The sequence below is a fragment of the Macrobrachium rosenbergii genome, chromosome 8, assembly GCF_040412425.1.
Source record: "Macrobrachium rosenbergii isolate ZJJX-2024 chromosome 8, ASM4041242v1, whole genome shotgun sequence".
Classification (NCBI taxonomy): Eukaryota; Metazoa; Arthropoda; class Malacostraca; order Decapoda; family Palaemonidae; genus Macrobrachium; species Macrobrachium rosenbergii.
The window spans coordinates 50,833,598-50,856,995 of NC_089748.1; the positions used below are offsets into that span (position 1 = coordinate 50,833,598).

Genomic DNA, 23,398 nt, shown 5'->3' on the forward strand with positions numbered 1-23,398 from the left:
TAAAGATTGCTGATATATCATTTGCGTTAGCCACATCACAATAAAGATTGCTGATATATCACTGGCGTTAGCCACATCACAATAAAGGTTGCTGGTATATCATTGGCGTTAGCCACATCACAATAAAGACTGCTGATATATCACTGGCGTTAGCCACATCACAATAAAGATTGCTGATACTCACGTATCTGTAAGACTGGACCGAAGACGGTGGAATCGTCGACAGTCGAACAGTTCCAGCGTCTGTGTCTGAACTGCCACTGGCACTCGTGGATGCCTGTCTTGGCGCCTCTGCCCACGCTTCCCATGTGATCCTGGTAGAGCTGGCATAGCTTAGTCTGGCCAGGGGACAAGCCAGGAATCTGTGTGCACAAGGGCTGGGCTCCTATGAGGTAAATCTGCGGGTTGCGCCATACTTCGTATCCTTGGAGACCCAGGTTCCTGGGGACGAAATTAATATTATTATTATTATTATTATTATTATTATTATTATTATTATTATTATTATTATTATTCAGAAGACGAACTCTATTCAAATGGAACAAGCCCACAGGGGCCATTGACTTGAAATTCAAGTTTCCAGAGAATACTGTGCTCATTAGGAAGAACTAAGAGGAGGTTAGGGAAATACATAAAGAGATCTCAACTAATTAAAAAAAAATAATAAATTAATAAATCGATAAAAATGTATTAAAATGCAAGGAGAATACTTTTTTGTTATTCTGGTCCTTGCCAAGGTAATGATATTATACAGAATTGATGACAGTGATTTAATTATAAGCTAGTAAGACATAGATCATATCCTTGGGAAGTTATTTTCCAGAAAATAACGATTTTGGATTATTCGGGTGCCTCTATAAAGCAGTGACATAATACAAAAAAAAAAAAACGACTTAGTACCCTCATAAGGTGTCATAATTCGTAATCCTTGGAGAACGATAATCATGATATAAAAATATTTTTCGGTTGGAGGAGTGACACAGTACACGATAAATTAACTTTTATACAACTAAATAAACAGCAAATATATCTAAATTTATATCCCTGGAAACCAATATTTACTAATATATAAATGTTTTCGGTTATTCATCGCCTTGATAAAATAATTTCGTAACAGAAAAAACTGACCGATTAGTGTATTTTTTTTTGAAGCCCTGAATGTCTGAACATAAAGAATGGAAAAAAATTTATTACAGCCATTCACGGTTACCTAAAGTAACTTACTTGGGAATAAAACAATACCTTGAGAGGCTTTGTGGTTCAGTTATTTAGCAGCTCAGAAAATTATCCTTGTCGTAGAAATGTGATTTGTAGAAATTTCATATTTTACTATTGTTATTACAGTCAAAAGACTAACAGACTTTCTGAATACCTCTGACAACCGAGGATAACAAACATTAAGTGATTAATTTGAAGGATAGCAAACATTAAGCAATAAATTTAAACAATTGGATAGAGCAGTTCGAATAATTTAACCATAACAAAAAAAAAAAGCACGACATAATGGGATATAATCTGACAACAAAACACAACAATAACACCCTTGGGGTTATAATCCACATAGTCGCTTTGAAACAACAATTGACTGCATGCATATGTCCTGCAGACCCAGGCGATCTATTTCAACTCAGTATACGAGATCATCCAGGGCCGCCCACGGGCATGGGGTTGGGCGGCCCTTTTGATTTTGAAAGTGGCCCGCTAAAGAAAAATAAGTCAAAGTATATTTCTCTTTTTTATGTACATACATACACACAGGTGGCCCGCATGACTTTTGGTTTTTTTCAAGAGTGGCCCTCAGACTAAACAACTTGGACGGCCCTGATTATTAAGCCATGCCGATGAAAATGATAGGTTTGGTAGAGTCTTCTTTGAGGTAAACGAAAACTTCGCTACTCTATTTTTTTACCATCTGCTTGGACGTTCACTCTCTCTCTCTCTCTCTCTCTCTCTCTCTCTCTCTCTCTCTCTCTCTCTCTCTCTCTCTCATTTTTCTTTCCTTATTGGCTTGGACAGCTCTCTCTCTCTCTCTCTCTCTCTCTCTCTCTCTCTCTCTCTCTCTCTCTCTCTCTCTCTCTCTCTCTCTCTCTGTTATTTTTCATTCCTTATTTGCTCGGACAGGCGCTGGTTACAGGGTCACTTTGTAAAAGAATTTTAGCCAAATTACATCGGCTAATAAAGTCTGCGCTGTGTAATAACTATGAGGAGGATAATACTCCGGAAAATGACAATAAAAAGAAATACGCTTCTCACAGTTGTAATAAAGACCTTCCCTCTCCAGAGTTTGTATCAGAAAAGAAGCCTTTCCTTTATGGCTAGGTAGCTCCTGACAGCGGTATTTCCCCCAACCATATGCAGCGTGAATTTCCAAGATTGCCTTAGCTGCCATTTCTTGCCACGATATACAAAATGAATATTTCCTACCTAATGCATCAAACGAAAGCTTATTCTCGTCTTTAGAAAACCAAAACCTAGTTGATGTTTTAACCGATTAGCCTACGATACAGTCGGATATGGGAAATAGCTAAAACAACAAACACTCAAAAAGTATCTGTCTATCTGTCTCTTTATATATCTGTTTACATCAGCGAATCTGTCTACTTGTTCACTTACCAAATCTGATCATATTTTTCTGACAGGCAAATACGCAAGCAGACAGGGGCACCTTCAGGCTTCCACAGAACTGTTCAAAGTTTATTGCCTTGGTAATTGTAAGCAACCACGTAAAGCTAAGGTATTTCGGAGTAATTAATAAATAAAACGGCGCATGGGAAGAAATGTGACGCTAAGATATCCACTTACAAAGAGAAACTGAAAGCTTATTTACAATATGCACCTGCTGGCGAAACTTCTACAACGCCTTAAAAAACGCCCATACCTAAACAAGTGAATATAATGATCTCCCACCTTCCCCAAATCAGTTTTGGAGATCTTTATAACCTACCCCTCCTCCCAGCCGCAATTCCCTCTTAATTTAGAACCTTCATTTTTTGAAGTAATGGTACTGCATCACCATTCATGATGTAGTTTGACTAGAACATGCCAATAAATATTTAATTATTTACTTAAATGGAAGACAATGTACATACATACATATATACATACATACATAAAGCTGCTGCCGCTTCCGATATTATCCATGAATATTATATTTAATTATTCGTTTAGATAAAACAATATAAATACATACTGTACATAAAAACATACATACATAAAACTACTGACGTTTCCGATATTATCCATAAATATTATATTTAATTATTCGTTTAGATGAAAGACAATGTGCATACATACATACATACATACATACATACATACATACATACATAAAGTTACTGACGCTTCCGATATTATCCATAAATATTATATTTAATTACTCGTTTAGATGAAAGACAATATACATATACATAAAACTACTGCCGCTTTCGATATTATCCATAAATATTATATTTATGAAGAATATCCTTTCAACATATATTTCGAAACCCATGCTATCCGGAAGTTATAAATAACAAGAGAATTTTTTTTTTATATTTTTTGTGTGATGTTATGCTGTTTCAAAAGATAGCCAAAGTACACTCGGCTGAACTATTATAAAATTCCAAACACATTATCTGTTATCTATGTTGATATGATGCAAGAAGTCAGTAATTTAAACAGATTATCAATTTATTACTACAAATGGTTTATCATAACTATTACGATTTTCAATAATGATACATAAAGAACGCACTTTTTGGTTTACATAAATTTAACCTCCAAATAATTCCCCGTAAAATCTTATTTTAATAAATAAATTTCTCTCAGAAGCTACGCGTGGAAAACTACTTTCGCTCCCTGTAAAATTTATTAACAAGGTATCACGAAAATTTACTGAGAATTTCTGTACAGTATTTGTAAAAAAAAAAATCAGTATTTGTATAAAAAGTTCCTTTACATCCCCATGAACTTACCATCGAAATTATTCTGTACAGAACGAACGTGAACGATTAATGATCTCCCAAAAACAGTCGGTTAAGAACAGTGCTTTTGGTTCCTCGAGAAACTTCCCGACCCCACGAAGAGACGACGACGCTATGGATAAATTCAGCCGCGTAAGGACGAAGCGGCCCATCAACGCTGTCAGTCTCTGTTTTATGAGCAAATCTACAAGGGCCCATAAACCGTGTCGGACAAGTGCGGCTACAGGCGTCCTTCAAACTTTTAATGCCTCCCCACAAGGCGATGCTCGGCGCTGGCTTTTTCCTTCGCTAATTAAAAATAAGATCGAGTCGACGGACAGGGGTTTTACGAGCAGTCGCTTATCTGAACCTAAAGTGAACACCATCAGTCTAGTTTTTACTTCCCTTTCGACACCTCTGAATTTCTTCTCTTTTTTCTAATTCAATCAACGGAGTGCTGCTGCTGCTACTGCACCTTTATAGTTCACTTCATGCGCATGAGTACTGATTGAGCAATCCCGACGAGGCAGAGGAAAGAGGACTAAAATCGCTCAAAAAACAAGTAAGAAATGGGTTTTCTGTACAGCGTATAATCAAGGCTACCGAAAATAGATATACTCGTATCTTTCGGTGGTCTCGGTATAATGCTGTATGAGCAGCGGCCCAGGAGGCTTTCAATCACTGCCCCGTGGTGGCCTGTCGTGTAGCGTTGCCAGACACACGATCATGGCTAACTTTAACCTTAGTTAAAAGAAAAACTGCTGAGGTTAGAGGGCTGCAATCTGGTATGTTTGATGATTGGCGGGTGGATGAGCACATACCAATTTGCAGCCCTCTAGCCTCAGTAGTTTTTAAGATCTGAGGGCGGACAGAAAAAGTGCGGACGGACAGACAAAGCCGTCACAGTAGTTTTCTTTTACAAAAAATTACAAAAGAAATTTTGCACCTCAGGGGATTTATTATGCAGAAGACTCCTGTAAGCCATTAAAGTCAAATCAGTCACAAACGCTAGAATTGAAGAGTTGAAGCCACCCACAAAAAAAAAAAAGGAAAAGAATAAGGTTTGTCTCTTAATTCTTCGAATCTAATGGAATTCTCGACTAAGTTGAAATCATACTTAACAAATAGACTATGGGATTTTAATATCACGATGATTGAAAATATTCCTTTATGCCGAAGAAACTTTCAGAAAAGAATAATTGCTCTGAACTTTTTAATACATGTAAATGAGCAAGACTTTTGAAATTTTGTATTTATTCTGTTATATATACACACATTTTCCTTTGTGCTCCAACTAAAATTACTTATTAAAGTCAAATGGAACACACATTTGTTCAGTCTTAAATAGGTCAATATTTAATATACTCGCAAGTTCGATGCCTCTACATACTATTAGGCACATTAAACAAAGGTGCAATATATTAATATATATATGTATATTGAACCTATATATAAAATTTATATATTTATACATACATACATACATATATAAATATATACATACACAAGTATATAATATAGAAAAATGTTGAGCTATCTACAAATTTTGCGATTAATACATGAATTACACGGAGACACGATCTGGAACTCAACTTGAAAATCTTTAGTTTCATCATACATTTCTTATGTGCACATATACAGGGTATTAAAGAAATATTTTTTCCAAATATCTGGCTCTTTATAAACCTCTTTTAATATGTCAAAAGATATTTTAAAACACATTCTTTCCCCCGTCGAACTTTTCCACCCATGAGGTCTCCTCTCCCACATCCTGTCAAACTCTTCCTCACTTCCATGTGTAGGACTTCTTTGGTCCTCCTCCTCTTCCTGTGTCCTTCGTCTCCACGAGAGAGAGAGAGAGAGAGAGAGAGAGAGAGAGAGAGAGAGAGAGAGAGTAAATAATGATAAATGAGGGAAAACTCAAATTAAATGAGCTGGAATAAAATGGCGGTAAGCGCAGACGCGCATCAAAATAACTAAAATATGAGAGAGAGAGAGAGAGAGAGAGAGAGAGAGAGAGAGAGTAAATAATGATAAATGAGGGAAAACTCAAATTAAATGAGATGGAATAAAATGGCGGTAAGCAAGACGCGCATCAAAATAACTAAAATATGAGAGAGAGAGAGAGAGAGAGAGAGAGAGAGAGAAACAAGGGCTTGACAATAATTGTGGCGGATAAAGACATAAAATGATAAATGAGAAACTAAAACTGAATGAATTGGATATAGTGACGTAGGGCAAAGACATGCATTAAAATTATGAGAGAGAGAGAGAGAGAGAGAGAGAGAGAGAGAGAGAGAGAGAGAAAATGAAAATAAAGAGTTTTTAAAAGAATACCTATATGTTAAAAGACCACAGAGCGTGCCGTAAAACAAATGACATCCGAAATGCTGTCAACAGTTCCATTATCTTCAACAGTTTCTACGCCTCCCGTCTCCCTCAAACAACAAGATAATGCTCTATTCTGACACTGAATACAATATGGTGGGAAAAACCCATAGCCTTTTCATTACTTTTACCTTCAGCGAGGATTTCGTAACGTAAAAGCGCCCATTCATTTGTTGTGGGGCTAATTTATTGCCTAATAAATCCAGCCACGTATTTTCCGTTCCCTGCAGATTTTCAATTTATATGTCAAAGTTTTTACTGACTTCCATTACTAAATAGATTGTAAATGTCACCCTCTGTCTCAGAACCATATAAATTACCAGTTTTCGCGCTTCTTGTTGCTTAAAAATATCATCAGATTATGGGCGCAGAGAAGGGAAGAAGTTCCAAAGATTGAAAGTTGAGCGATACAGACCGCAACTTGTCATAAGGTTTTATCTACACCACAGTCATTCGCTTATGCAAGGGTAATTTTGGAATGTAACGTAAATACTGTAATATATTTCAATAAACAGTTTTTCGAATAACATGGTTTTTGCGTATTGTTACGCGAAGTACGACAAGCTAAATAATTAATTTAACAACGAAAAAATTGTGGAAGTTAAGTATTTATGCTTTAATAAAGCGTGTTCTTTTTAGTTTTCTGTAAAAGAAAACTATTGTGCCAGCTTTGTCTGCCCGTTCGCACTTTTCTGTCCGCCCTCAGATCTTTAAAACCACTGAGGCTAGAGGGCTGCAAATTGATATGTTGATCATCCACCCTCCAATCATCAAACATACCAAATTGCAGCCCTCTAACGTCGGTAGTTTCTATTTTATTTAAGGTTAGAGTCAGCCATAATCGTGCGTCTGGCAACGATATAGGACAGGCCACCACCGGGCCGTGGTTAAAGTTTCATGTTCTGCGGCTCATATAGCATTATACCGAGACCACCGAAAGATAGACCTATTTTCGGTGGCCCTGATTACACGCTGTACAGAAAACTCGATCGCGCCGAAGAAACTTCAGCGCATTTTTTACTTGTTTTAATATGATGACGGGTCAGTTTTTAACGTAAAGCAGAAATTCGATATGGTAACTTGCGACAGCATATTTAGACCCCTCGTTCTTGATAAAGAAATAAGGTAAAAATGGGACAAAAAATAAACTAAGCTCTAAAAAATATCTTGAACTCTTTAGTTCTGTTGGAAAATACAGAACGGATCTATTCAAATTACAAAGAAATGCATATGTAGCTAAAATATGGAAAACTACATATGCGTGAATTCTGTGGTGATAAAATTCACAATCATGAGCTTCAAAAGGAGCACAAATATTCTGTTGGTGTAATATCAAAGACATTCAAATATATCAAAATCGAATTCCAATAATACATTATCACCACTACTGGACCAGAAATGAGAATCAATGCATTATTTTCTAAGTTTCAAAGAGAAACTTATAATGAAACGCCTGTGAAAACTTAGCTTCCGATCTATTTGGTTTGATGTCATTATAAAAATGTTATAGTAAACTTTAGCAATATATACACAAATTATATATAAAGTATATATATATATATTATATATAATATATTAATATACAGTATATATATATTAATATATATAATATATATATATATATATATATATATATATATATATAAATATATATAAACACACATATATGTATGTATATACATACATATATATACATATATATATATGTACAGTATATATGTATATATATATATATATATATATATATATATATATATATATATATATATATATATATATATATATATATATATATATATATAATATATATATATATATACATACATACAAAATCATTAACCCGTTCTCCTACCTAGATCATCCACATACATAACGAAGAGTTGGGCTCAAAGGCCTACCCTTCCCTAGTACTTTTAATTAACACTTATGAACTGACAAACTCTTAAAATTTCGTTACCACAGGAACCTTCAAACCAACCACCCATCCCAAGAAGAACTCGAAAGAACTCTAATGAAAACAAAAGCCAAACACTCGAATCATCGCTGAGGGAAAGATCGAAACCAGACGGCGCGGGTCTTTGTATTAATAGCAGACCTCTCATTAGGTTACCGACGACAGTTCCTTAAGGCCTGTCACCCGACCCTTCCAGATTCCCTTGTTTTGTTTCCAGAGCCGCCGAAGATGTAAGGCATCTTGCGGTTGCGGAATCCCTATAACCTCTGATCGGCCGCTGGACGCTGGACGCTGGACCAGGCTGGAGCAGGCTGGAGCAGGCTGGAGCAGGAGGAGGCTTTTAATGGCCTTCAGGAATAACGCTTCTGGGGACATGGAGGAGGGGATGATTTGGTTTTACGTTGGACCCGGTTCTGGCATTTGTAATTTGGTCGTATATCGATATTTCTTGGGATTGTCTACAGTTCAAGGGTGTAGGTATTGCTGACTCATGCAATGAGCGCTTGCAAAATTCTAAGGAATTCGGTATTCCTTAAACCGGTATTCCTAGTTCAGTCAAGTTGAATATCTTGTAATACAGTGTTCCTTATTCCGTCAAGGTTGATTACCTCGCTGAATGAGTATTTATGTCGTTTGATATGATTTCAGGTGTCATTATATTTCCCTTTTCATCAATGGAAGAACAGAAAACTGACCTTAAATAGGTCCCCTAAAAAATTTTACCCTTTTTTTGAAGACTATAACAATGGAAGGTGCAAAGCTCCGCATAAAAAATAATCCTGATTTAAAAAAGAATCCTGGTTTAAGTTTCAAAACTGGTTTACGAAATGACTTATGATGTGATCAATAGACTACGTCATTTGTAATTAGCCAGAAGATTTAGCAGCCAATTCTGAAGTTGGTTTTATCGCCTGAACGAAACAAGTAAAAAATGAGCCGAAGAAAAATAAAACTAGGTGTGAAGTTTTAAAGCGAATACATTCATGACATTCTCATGCAGGATTCGAACTGGTAACGAAGAGCTTTTCAGTAATAATGCCCCTTTAGTACAAGTTATTCTCGAGGTATAGTGAATTAGAGATCACTACGATATTTGTGGCTTAAAAACGTCACGCGTGTATGAGAGAGAGAGAGAGAGAGAGAGAGAGAGAGAGAGAGAGAGAGAATGGAATGGAATATAGAGTTTAGGTCAAAGACCAAAAGGCCAAGCACAAGGACCTGTAAGGTCATTCAGCGCAGGAAAGGAAGTTGAGAGTAGGTAGGTTTGAAAGTTGAAACAAGAGGAAAACCTTGCAGTTGCACTTTGAAATCATTGTTAGGGGAGGGAGCGGGGATAGCAAGATGGAAGAAAGATAATATGAATGGAGGTAGAGTAAAAGGAATCAATGGAGGTAGAGTAAAAGGAATCAAACAGGTTGCAGCTAGGGGCCGAAGGGACGCTGCAAAGAACCTTCAGTAATGCCTACAGTGCGCCGCGTGTGGTACACTGACAGAACTACCCCCTTACGGAGAGAGAGAGAGAGAGAGAGAGAGAGAGAGAGAGAGAGAGAGAGAGAGAGAGAGAGATAGTAGTGCTTTACATACATACATATATATATATATATATATATATATATATATATATATATATATATATATATATATATATATATATATATATATATATATATATATATATATATATATATATATATATATATATATATATATATACACACACACGTGTGTATGTATGTATGTATGTACGCATGTATAACCAACCTCTAATACCTCCCTATTTCGACCAAGAAAAAAAAATCAAAAACTAAACCGACTTCATACTCACATCCAAGACCCGACGAGTCTGGCGAAAATGGGCGTGGTCAAGCAGAGGAGAGCAGTGAGGAGGGTCGGGAGGAAGAAGAGGCGGTTCCTCATCAGGTGAGTCGTGGTGCCCCCCATGGCGACAGTTGCAGCGGCGGCAGCCAGCAGCAGAAGCAGCAGAGGCAGCTGCAGCAGTTGCAGTAGCAGTTGTAGCAAGTTGCAGCAGCAGTGACGCTGGGGCGCGCGATGCTGCTTCGACCTCCCCCTTCAGAAAAGACTCCACCACCACCACCACCACCACCCACGCCTACCACCACGCCCCTACCACTAAGACCTCAAACACGCTCATGCCTGCAAAAGGGGAGAGATAAAAAATTAAGCTTAATTAAGATTCCATATTGAAAGTTTTTTTTTTACTTATTTTTTATTTTACTCTTTTAAGCAGAGTTGTCAACGTTTTTGCTACAAAGATATGATATGATCTCTAATGTGAAATTCAATGTTAATGCATCGTTGTAATATTTTTCTAGTAAATAACATAACTATAATAAATGCAAAGTAACAATGAAAGGTTAAGGATTGGAATTTAATTTATTCTAGAGCGCAGAAAGTCCAAAGCAAATAAAAATCATGGAACTCAGTCACCAAAAACCGGTGAATATGATTCCTGAAACAAGAATTAAAAAAAAGACAATTGGAATCAAAATACTGAAGAAACACGAAAACTTTAATATTCGGCGGTCACTAGAAATTGACCGTAGGTTTTCATATGTATCCGCTTTCCATAGAGATCAAAAACATTTCTGGTTAGAAGAAAATATTCGGCAAATTTATCGTCGGAAGCAAATCGATTTGGAAGTGAATATTTTCAAGTACTGATGAAAATTTCGCTTGAAGAAAAAATTCTGTTCTTAGGTACCGGTTGCTTTCCTTCGTTCGAAGAAATGTTTAGTTCCCCCTTTTAAAAAACACGTTCTTTTAAAAGTAAAGGTTTGTCATCGATTTGCATCTTACGCTGAAACTACGATAAATTGAGTGAAGAACTAAATGATTTTTTCCCCCGATCGTTTAAGATAATCTTACGAAAAGGGTAAACGAACGCAGTATCTGATCAGACTCTGGCATATTGATATCCGGGAAAATAATAAACGTAAATAAATGCAAATTTTACAGTAATTTATATTTTTCCTAACACATGACGGTCGTGTAAGAACAAGTTTGCACAAAAATTTTTCCAAACCTCTAACAGAACGTTTAATGGCACCCTTCAAGCATGGTACAAAAGCGATCTTGCTAACGTTCTGATTGCCGGGTGTGGCCATCCGTCTTCCCTTTGGCCGGTAAGTGACCAGTAAGAACAGCATTCTGAAATTTAATAAGTTCGCAGGTGCTTGTGTATTGTTCTTGAACTCCGCAGCTGAGGAATGTGGCTCGTATATTCGGCGTGGCAAGAACTCGCCTCTTGAATTTATGAGGGCGATTTTGCCGAAAAGAAAGGAAAGAAATTTTTTTTTATTTTATTTTTATTTTTTTCAGAGTAAGGTTCTTTACTTGAAGATCCATGTGAATGACAACCAAATGACTTCATCATGTCAAGGCCTGAGTTAATTAAACAAGGCAGAAAAATAAAGAATTAGAGAGTAGAGCCTTTCCACTGAAGAGAAAACGGTAACATATTATGATTATTATTATTATTATTGTTATTATTATTACCATTTTACCTACAACTTCTAATATTCCTCTCTTATTAAAAAGTGTTCTTCTGGTTAGTCAACACTGTTAACTAACCAGAAGAACACAGCACGAGTTACTTTTATTCAATTAACCAATCTTAGTGATTAAAAGGTTTCTCACACTTTTAGGTTACCGACAACAGAGTGTAATATTGGTTTACAGCGAGCCTCGACCTATGACGTCACGCGTTCCATAAAGAAGTGTTCATGAACCTTGCCTGTATTTAGTCTTTACTAGTGATATAATCATTAACCTTAAAAACGAAATAGTACAGTATGCAGGCGACGCAATGATTGCCGCAGTTATTTACTCTCCCCTAATGGGAAGAAAAAGGGGATTCCAGCCTTAATGGGTGTTGAAAACAGATCGGGGAAAGGTGTAGCCCCTGGGACCTTTCTGAGTTCGGAATTTTACACCGTGTTCCATATCATAATTCATGTGCATTAGTAACATTGCGGTTGGTGATTCTGAACATTCAACTCCGGAAATTTATTCCAAAATACTACTAAATACTAGGTATTAGTATTGATACGATGTTTCAGATCGTTTGTTCTCCCATTATTAGAATTCTGTTCTATACGGATGTCAGGGGTTTCTTGGTGTCTATTATAAAAAAAACTGCTCGAAGCGGTGATTTTCTTTCTTTTCGTAACAAAGAAAATTATGATTTAAACCATCACCGATTGATATTATGTTATATACCATCTTCCAGGATTTCTTTAAACCGGGGATTTGTCTTCGCGAAAGGTGAGAAAAGTGATTTTGTTTTCATCCTTAAATTACCACTCATTTATCCAGCTCCTTATTTCCCGCTTCCACCCCCTCCCCCCAAAAAAAAAATATTTGTGGAGAGAGAGAGAGAGAGAGAGAGAGAGAGAGAGAGAGAGAGAGAGAGAGAGAGAGAGAGAGAGAGAGAGAAATACTGAAATTGGATAACGTGTAGGAACTATGTAACAGGGTGATATTGTAGTCATATCTTCATATACGATAAAAAGAGATATAACTCGTACTCGTCTTGCAGGCCTTCTACTTATGTACTTAATATATACTAAAGCAATCTCGAAGTCCAATGAACATGTTTAAATCAAGTATTAAAAATGTACCCTATACTAAATCGCAAAAGGTAAAAAAAAAACATGATCTTCAACATACCGCTTAAGAAGACGCTGCATTGCTAAAAGGAAAAATAATTAGCATTGTGGTATTAAACATTTTCCCTAAACCGAATCACAAAAAAAAAATAAACATAATATTCAACATACCACACAAGGTGACGCTGCATTGCTACAAGGAAAAATAATTAGCGTTGTGGTTTAAACATTTTCCTGAACCGAATCACAAAAAAAAAAAAAAAAATATATATATATATATATATATATATATATATATATATATATATATATATATATATATATATATATATATATATATATATATATATATATATATATATAGAAACGCGATATTCTACATACCACACAAGAAGACGCTGCATTACTACAAAGAAAAATAATTAGCGTCGTGGTATTAAACATTTTTCCCTATACCGAACCACAAAAAAAGTAAAAAAACATGATATTCAACATACCACACAAGAAGACGCTGCATTATCGAAAAGGAAAAAAGTAATTCGCGTTGTGGCAAAAACAAAGAAGGGTTGCAGAGCGCTGATTCCACCACTGCAAACGTGGGTGCAGATGATATACAAAGTATCATCTGCTTGCTAATTCGACGCTACCTAAACCCTTTACAATGATTCTCATACTGGCAGCTTCCCCTCCGAATCTCAATCAAGCCAATGCGAAAATTACTCTCACCCTGCTTTCTCCTGCCACAGTTCCCACGATATCATAACAGCTTTCCTTTCTTTTTTTTTTACCTGTTATTTTTTTTTTTTTTGGTTAATCGCAAGGATTATTTTTCTTGTTTTTAACTGCATTTTAATTTAACTTTTTTTTTTTGCTAATTACTCAGTTATTTAGATTTGTTTAATTTTTGTATATGAAATAAAATGCGACCTATTACGTACGGAAAAAAAGGTACAATCATTTGTTTAAAAGGTACAATTATTGGTTTAAAGGGTGCAATCATTATTTTAAAAGGTACAATCATTAATTTTTTTGGTGCCGGTGGCACAAGAGACTAATTTTCTTTTTCTTCCCTAAAGTAAGGAAAAGGACACAAAAAAGAAATCAACGTGCATATGGTGTCAAAATGAACTGTGCCTCAGATTTCCGTTCTCAAAAAAAAGAAAGAAACAAGTAAAAATTTCGAACTTCCTTCTGTCGACTGTACAGCCGATACAGCGTTTAATCAAGGCCACCAAAAATGGATCTATCTTTCGGTGGTTTCAGTATAATGCTGTATGAGCCGCGACCCATGAAACTTTAACCACGGCTCGATGGTGGCCTATCCTATGTCGTTGCCAGAAGCACGATTATGGCTAATTTTAACCTTAAATAAAATAAAAACTACTTAGACTAGAGGGCTGCAATTTGGAATGTCTGATGATTGGAGGGTGGATTGATCAATATACCAATTTGCAGGCCTCTAGCCTCTAATTTTTAAGATCTGAGGGCGGACAGAACAAGTCAGGGCAGATAAAAGTGCGGACAGAAAAAAGTGCAGACGGACAGACAAAGGTTGCACAATAGTTTTCTTTTACAGAAAACTAAAAACGTTCTTTTCTATGGGTCATCAATTTGATAACGTAATTATTTGTTACCGTAATGATCACATTCTTGAAAGGGCGGATCCAAAGAAGAGCTTTCCATGAACCCGAAATAGCACTTATTTTTTATTTTTTTTATTATTATTCTTGTCGTACTGAAGCACCACCATTTTGCCGGTATTATAAATTTACTCTATACATCTAGATGACCTCCCTACCCCGTAGGGGGTAGTGCCATCAGTGCTCCTTACAGGGTGCGCTGTAGGCATTACTAAAGGTTCCTTACAGCGTCCCTTCGGCCCTTTGCTGCAACCCTTTCGTTCCTTTTACTGTACCTCCATTCATATTATCTTTCTTTTATCTTGCTTTCCACCCCCTCCTAACAATTATTTCAAAGTGCAACTGCGAGGTTTTCCTCCTGTTACACCTCTCAAACCTCTTATTCTCAATTTACAGCGCTGAATTAACTCACAGGTCCCAGTACTTGGCCTTTGGCCTAAACTCTATATTCCATTTCATTCCATTCCTAAAGGTACTGATCCCAAAAATTCGAACATTTCGTTTACATTCCGCATTCTACAAAGTCTGCAAACTGCTGCAATCTCTTTAGATGTTGCTGCCTTGTCGATAGTTGAACAAGCACGTGCTGAACAGTTTATATTTTCTTTTTACGAAGTAATACTTGAGGTATTCTGGGGACTTATTCATAATTTTCAGAAACGAAGATGACAAGTAGTATAGTATATGGTAATAACACGCCTTCTGAAATCCTAAAAGCGTTTATACGACCCTTTTCTGAGGGAGAAATGAACGCTCTGAGTATTTATTCTTTTAATTATCGGAGGCTGTTAATATCAGGAAAAGTATAAGATACTACTAAGGGTTAATCAAGTGGGACTTTCCGACGGGAGAAAAATTAGATCGCTTCAAAGCGCAAGTCTAGATTGCACTGAAAAATAATGTTAATAGTGATATAATCTGTTCGCCCGGCATGACAGATTTTTCGACAATTTGTTTATCTAATTACTTCATTCATAAAAAGAGACAATAATGGCAGGTGACAACCCTTGGAAATATCTGAAGAAAATATACTAATCCATGAAAAACCGTAGGCAACTGGAATGAAAGCTGGCATCAGGAAGAGAGGTACGCATACACAAATACTTACTCACACAGACAAACACACACACACACACACTTTCCTGTGAAAGCTCAAATTTAAAGTAAAAAACGGGCTGAAGGTCCTTCGGCGCAATCAAGTTTTCTGTACAGCATATAATCAAGGCCACCCAAAATAGATCTATCTTTCGGTGGTCTCGGTATAATGCTGTATGAGCCGCGACCAATGAAACTCTCAGTCAGCCGTGGTGGCCTGTGTTGTTGCGTTGCCAGATTCACAATCATTGCTAACTTTAACCTTAAATAATATAAAAACTACCGAGGCTAGAGGGCTGCAATTTGGTATGTTTGATGACTGGAGGGTGGATGATCAACATACCAATTTGCAGCCCTCAAGCCTCAGTAGTTTTTAAGATCTGAGGGCGGACGGACAGTGAAAGCCGGCACAATAGTTTTCTTTTACAGAAAACTAAAAAAACCAGCAGGATCGACTCATAAAAATAGTCTTTCAGAAGAGGACTAAACGGAATGGAATCAAAGAAACAATTCAATAATAAGACTAACTGCTATCATAAAATAATTAACCACAGAACCATTGAGCCGGGGAAAAAAAAAAAATACGCGGCCGACGTTCTCAGAAGCCATTTCATCTTTCCTCATCGCTAATATGAAACCGCCACGTAATCTCTGATGATTTCCATTACGCTAAAAATAATTTTTTTTTTTTCATAAAACCAGTACTCGACCAATAACTCGTACGGTTTTGTCCTTCTTCGTCCACTGCATTCAAAACGGTAATTTAGCTATTGTAATTGTGGTCTGTAAAAGGAAAATCCTTCTGATCTACTAAGCATTCGTTTGTAAAGCAAATATACCATAATACTTAATGTATATACCATAAGTTTTGATTTTTGTAATATACTGTACATCGCTTCTTTGTCATACTCCATTTTGTTCCTCCGGCCTAAACTAGTTACTCTTGTGTGTGTGTATGTGTATATATATACACATATATAGACATATATATATACACAATCATATATTAGACATATATATATAAATATATATGTATATATATTATGTATAATTATATATGTAATATATATATATATATATATATATATATATATATATATATATATATATATATATATATATATATATATAATATACATATAGGCTACATAGCTTAAAAATCTCCGGAACACGCAATGCTCGAACGCAAAAGTACAACAGGAAACAGTGCAACAAAAGGTATAAATCTGACCAGGTTCCAACTGTGGTGTTTTACGTAAAGAAGGAACCCGGTCAGGATTTATACCTTCTATTGCATTTTTCCCTTCGGTACAACTGCATATATATATACATATATATAAATATATATATAAATATGAACGCCATTATGAAAATATTCGCCAAAGACCCACGCAGAGCCGATGAAATATATGCGAAAAAAAATTTCACCTCATAAAAAAAAAGTTTTCAAACGATCCCAAAATAAAAAAAAACAACAATGACCGCAAAATATATGCGAAAAAAAACTTCACATGAAAAAGCTTTCAGACGATACCACACCACCCCGCCCCCACAAAAATTACCAGTTCACTCACGAAAGCGTCAAGAAAAAATCAAACAAAAACATCTTAGCAGAACATCGCGCGGAGCAAAAAATGAAACAAATCAAAATAGATGGCGAGAACAAAGATATTTATGGGACAAGTGCACAAAGCAAGATGGTCGTCAAGGTATCGACTATGGAGTTATCAGCGTCACTCCAGTTGATTTACCTTTGTTCATCATGTCACCTGGACGAGCGGGAGAGAATGGCCTGGCCTTATACAGAGAGTGATTAATGGCAGCGCATGCAATGGAGAGAGAGAGAGAGAGAGAGAGAGAGAGAGAGAGAGAGAGAGAGAGAGAGAGAGAGAGAGAGAGAATTTATTAGGAAGGAATGACAGATGGGGATATTTATGTCCCAGTGCGTTATTTGTCACGTTGTAATCGTCTTTGCGTTAATCTGATCATTTCTGGTTTTAATATTTATTACATAACGATTATTGCTTTGATGTTTATAATCGGTTATTCTGTGAATGAACAGCTACACCTTTTCAGAAAGAATTTCCCTCTTCAAACATCAGAACAAATACAAACACACACACATACATAATACATGATATATATATAATAAATATATATATGTATATATACATATATATGTATATACTTATATATATATATATATATATATATATATATATATATATATATATATATATATATATATATATATTACTCTGTATAACAGGCAATTACGGGTTTTCATCCAATTAGAGTACGGTCATGATTTGCTTAACAAACTGTCGGCATCGTTTGTGGGTCTGCGTAATGATACATATATATTCCGGTAAAGTATTCTCATACCTTGGTAATATCGAGCCACCAGTCCAAATGAATCTCTCTCTCTCTCTCTCTCTCTCTCTCTCTCTCTCTCTCTCTCTCTCTCTCTCTCTCTTTCTTTAATAATACATTACATAATAGTATTGCAGAGCTCGATAAAACTGCATAAGAAAATATTAATATGCAAATGAGATAGTATTGCTTCATCGTATAAAGTTCGCTTTTCCGAGGTTACAACACATAATGATATCTACGTAATAAATATAAACTTAAAAAGTCTTAAGCGTAGAATGTCTAACCGATAGAATATACTTTCAAAATGACGTAATTAAATTAAAGTTTCAATACCCTTTTTGGCCCAGGTAGTGACAATATGTCAAAGTTCCTTCCCACGCCAGGTGATAGAAATCAGTCAGAAAAAAGGAAACAGTTTTAAGAATTTTGTTATTTACAATAATCCAATGCAGGCTCCCTCGAGTTGAAATTTAATGAAAGAGTAAAAAAAAAAAAAAGCAAATCAAACAATGGACAGCCTGAATAAGAATTGGAAATCCAAGACCCACAAGGCATTGAATAGTGAGGTTATACAATAGTATGATCTGAATTACTGTACGGACATGAATCTTGGTTGTCCCGTAGGAAGGAGGGGGGGTAGTGCCGTCAGTGCACCTCACGTTGTACACTGTAGGCATTACTTAAAAGAGTCTTTGCAGCGTCCCTTCGGCCCCTAGCTGCAACCTCTTTCATTCCTTTTACTGTACCTCCGTTCATAGTCCCTTCCTTCCATCTGACTTTCCACCCTCTCTAACAATTATTTCAGAGTGCAACTGCGAGGTTATCCTCCTGTTACATCTTTCAAACCGTCTTACTGTCAAATTCCCTTTCAGCGCTGAATGACCTCATAGATCCCAGCGCTTGGTCTCTGGCCTAAATTCTATACTCTGTTCTATTCTCTGTTATTGTACGGACCTGAATCATAGCATGAAAGTGAAACTATATCTCAAGGGTTCTGTTGATTCGGGACTAAACCTTAATGGCAAGATGTAAGAGTCAGAGCGCAGACTAGAGTGAAAAATGATACCTTAAGGTAAAGTCAAGGAATTTCCATATGCAAATGAGATAAGAAAGGAAGGTATATGGAGATCGCTTGAACATGTCCTTCGTATTGAACTGACTTGAATACAGAATTAGGCCAAAGGCCAAGCACTGGGACCAATGAGGTCATTCAGCGCTGAAACGGAAACTGACAGTAAAAGGTTTGAAAGGTGTAAAAGGAGGAAAACCTCGCTGTTGCACTATGAATCAATTGTTAAGAGAGGGTTGAGGAAAGATGGAAGAAAGAGAATATGAAAGGAGGTACAGTAAAAGGAACGAAAGGGGTTGCAGCTAGGGGCCGAAGGGACGCTGCAAAGAACCTTAATGCGCACTAACCCCCTACGGGGATGTCCTTTGTAGATCCTCACTGAGGAAGAACAGGACGTGGTAATGTCGGCAACAGTCCGCTGGAAGACCCAGACCTACTTGGATGAGAAATATCAGACAGAAGGCTGGATATGAGTGGAGATTTGTGGAAGTGAAAGCACAGCCAAGACAACTGGCGGAATTTAACGAAGGGCCTTTGCGTCACATAGCGTTGGAGGCGATGATTATATAAATAATAATATTACTAATTTTTCATTATCTTTGTCTCCTTTAAATGAAAAAATAAAAAAAATTCGAGTTTATTAAAGCTATTTCTTAAAAGTTACATAGCACTTGAAAGTTGCAAAGCGGACTGCTTAATTAAATTTCCCTACTTAACCTACTATGGAACAGAAAAGAATTCTTAAGTAAGAATGGCTAAAATCTAAACCAAATGAACTCAAATGGCTCCCTTTAAAAAAATCAAAAGGAAAGTTAAAGGAACATAGGAGAACATACACTGAAAGAACATTCCAAATCCTTGCTCTATGCAATGAGACAATCATCAAACCCAAGCGAAATCCCGCAACTGGAATGAAATTTAAGGAATTGGAATGGGAATGCAACTGGAATCTCTCAATGAGAAACACAGAAATCCGGGCCATTAACCTAATTCCTGAGTAAATTACACCAAGTAATGAGGCAATCGCATGAAACGACGCGCACTTATTCATTACCCAGGTAATTGCGATAATTGCCATCTCGTCGTTATCAGAATTGAAGCTACTTTTTATAGATTAATTCTAAATGAGAAAGTTTCATAAGATTAGGAAGAACACTAATGACGCTTTTTCTCATTTACACAACCTGCGCGAAGTCCCGACTTTTACAGATTCTGAGAGACTGGCAGAAACAAAGGGAAAACTGCAGTAGGTACAAGACAGAACTACAGGAAAACTTGCTGAGAGAGAGAGAGAGAGAGAGAGAGAGAGAGAGAGAGAGAGAGAGAGAGAGAGAGAGCATCTAAGTATCAACAATGCCCTATATTTATTGTCTAAAGAGGTAAGTTGTTCACTGAATTATAGCGACAAGGAACCTTATTCTCTTTGCTTCTGAAAACAAGGGGCAGATTAGGGAACCTATTCCCTATCATTTTGAGATTTCAAGGTATATTCATAAAGCCTTCTGGTCCGAATTTAAAAATTAAATCATCTCCTAATATTTGGACACACAATATATATATATATATATATATATATATATAATAAAGAGAAAAGTTTTAGACATTAGCAAACAGATAATAAGCGTTCTCCCATACCTGATTATATTACATTCAAATTATCATAATTTCAAATCATTCTTTGCCAGAGAGAGAGAGAGAGAGAGAGAGAGAGAGAGAGAGAGAGTTGGAAGAAGTAAGGAAGGAGAGAGAGATTCTTGCATTGTGTTACATGACTGAGTTCGAAACTCTTGCTTATTTTTTGTGCGTGAAATATACTTTTATTTCTCAAGATGGCGATTCAGAAGTAGAGTCAGAATTTTATATAATATATATATATATATATATATACAGTATATATATATATATATATATATATATATATATATATATATATATATATATATATATATATATATATATATATATATATATATAATATATATAAAAGTAGTAACATGATCGCTATGCCGCTTGGCTATCGATTGCGAAGCTAAGCACAATCGGCTTGGATAGTCCCCTTTAGTTTTGGAAACGAAGGGTAATATATATATATATATATATATATATATATATATATATATATATATATATATATATATAACGGAAGGGTAATATATATATATATTTGAAAATATATATATATATAAGGGTAATATATATATATATATATATATATATATATATATAATAATATATACATATATATATATACATATATATATATATATATATATATATATATATACATATATATATATATATTCATATTTATATTTTATATGTATATATCATTTAGACTGATTGCTTTAAGGGAACGAAAAATATTATCCACGGATTCAGTCTTGCTTGTCTGTGAGAGAATCATGTGAAACACAAAATTGAAAACGGTTTGTGGCAACATAAAGCAAACAATAAATAAAAAAAAAGGACGATGTTACGCTTGAAAAACTTCAACACTGTCAACATTTTGAAGGTCAAGGATTTAAGGTTATCTATATATCGAAGTTTGCGTCGCAAAAAAGGGTTTCCTAAGGATGGCCAGTGATTCTCGGGAAATCTTTACCTTGAGATAATCGCGAGAATCATGCAGGAAGCCATTCAGAGGCGATTTCCTGCTGTGTCATCAAAGACGATCTAAAAGTATCGGACAATACTGTTAAGGAACTTGCGTCTCTTTTGTTTCCAAGTGAAATACGTATCTTTTGGTTCCTAGTGAAATACGTATCTTTTGGTTCCTAGTGTAATACATATCTTTTGGTTCCTGATGTAATATGTATCTTTTGGTTCCTAGTGAAATGCATATCTTTTGGTTCCTGATGTCATATGTATCTTTTGGTTCCTAGTGAAATACGTATCTTTTGGTTCTTAGTGAAATATGTATCTTTTGGTTCCCAGTGGAATACTTATCTTTTGGTTCTTAGTGAAATATTATCTTTTGGTTCCCAGTGAAATACTTATCTTTTGGTTCCTAGCGAAATATGTATCTTTCGGTTCCTAGTGAAATATGTATCTTTTGGTTCCTAGTGAAATATGTATCTTTCGGTTCCTAGTGAAATATGTATCTTTTGGTTCCTAGTGAAATATGTATCTTTCGGTTCCTAGCGAAATATGTATCTTTCGGTTCCTAGTGAAATATGTATCTTTTGGTTCCTAGTGAAATGCATATCATTTGGTTCTTAGTGAAATATTATCTTTTGGTTCCCAGTGAAATAGTTATCTTTTGGTTCCTAGTGAAATATGTATCTTTTGGTTCCTAGTGAAATACATATATTTTGGTTCCTAGTGAAATATCTTTTGGTTCCCAATGAAATACCTATCTTTTGGTTCCAAGTGAAATACGTATCTTTTGGTTCCCAGTGAAATACATATCATTTGGTTCCTAGTGAAATACATGTCTTTTGGTTCCTAGTGAAATAATTATCTTTTGGTTCCTGGTGAAATACATATCTTTTGGTTCCCAGTGTAATTATCTGTCTCCCAGAATTACATATCTGGTTCCTGTGTATATTATCACAGGTTCCCAGTGAAATACATATCTTTTGGTTCCCAGTGTAACATTATCTTTTGGTTCCCAGTGAAATACATATCTTTTGGTTCCCAGTGTAATATTATCTTTTGGTTCCCAGTGAAATACATATCTTTTGGTCCCCCAGTGAAATATTATTTTTTGGTTCCCAGTGAAATACATATCTTTTGGTTCCCAGTGTAATATTATCTTTTGGTTCCCAGTGAAATACATATCTTTTGGGTCCCAGTGTAATATTACTTTTTTCTCTAATGAAATACACATCTGTCTCAGTGTAATTTCTTTTGGTTCCTAGTGAAATGCATATCTTTTGGGTCCTGGTGAAATACATATCTTTTGGTTCCCAGTGAAATGAAAGTAAGAGTTCATTTTCAATGAGAAAAGAACCCTTTCCTCATTCAAAAAGGTTGGAAAATGAAAAATGAAGTAGGAGTGAAATGAAAGTAAAAGATCATTTCCACTTAGAATAGAACAAATTCTTCATTAAAAAGAAAAATTATTGGGAAATGAAACAGAGTACAGTATTTGACGATTTTCACCGGGAAATGACAAATCACCTCAGTATAGAATCTTAATTTACTTCCGTATCTTCTGGTTCCCAGTGAAATGAAAGCCACAGTTCATTTCCGCTTAGAAAATACAATTTCTTCATTAAAAATAAAAAAAAATAATGAGAAATGAAACAGAACATTGTATTCGACAAATTTAATCGAGTAATGATCAAATCGCTTTGAGTTCTGGC

At 35.6% G+C, this 23,398-nt stretch overlaps 1 protein-coding gene across 1 annotated transcript in view; it reads right to left on the reverse strand.

The window, feature by feature from the left end:
• LOC136840852 (protein Wnt-5b-like) overlaps positions 1-23,398 on the reverse strand; it is a 37,638-nt gene that overhangs the window by 9,815 nt on the left and 4,425 nt on the right. The window contains exons 2-3 of the mRNA XM_067107798.1: positions 10,109-10,437; positions 185-441 (exon numbers count right to left, since the gene is read on the reverse strand). Coding sequence (XP_066963899.1) covers positions 185-441; positions 10,109-10,224 — 373 coding nt within the window. The 5' untranslated portion in view covers positions 10,225-10,437. The remainder of the gene's footprint in view (positions 1-184; positions 442-10,108; positions 10,438-23,398) is intronic.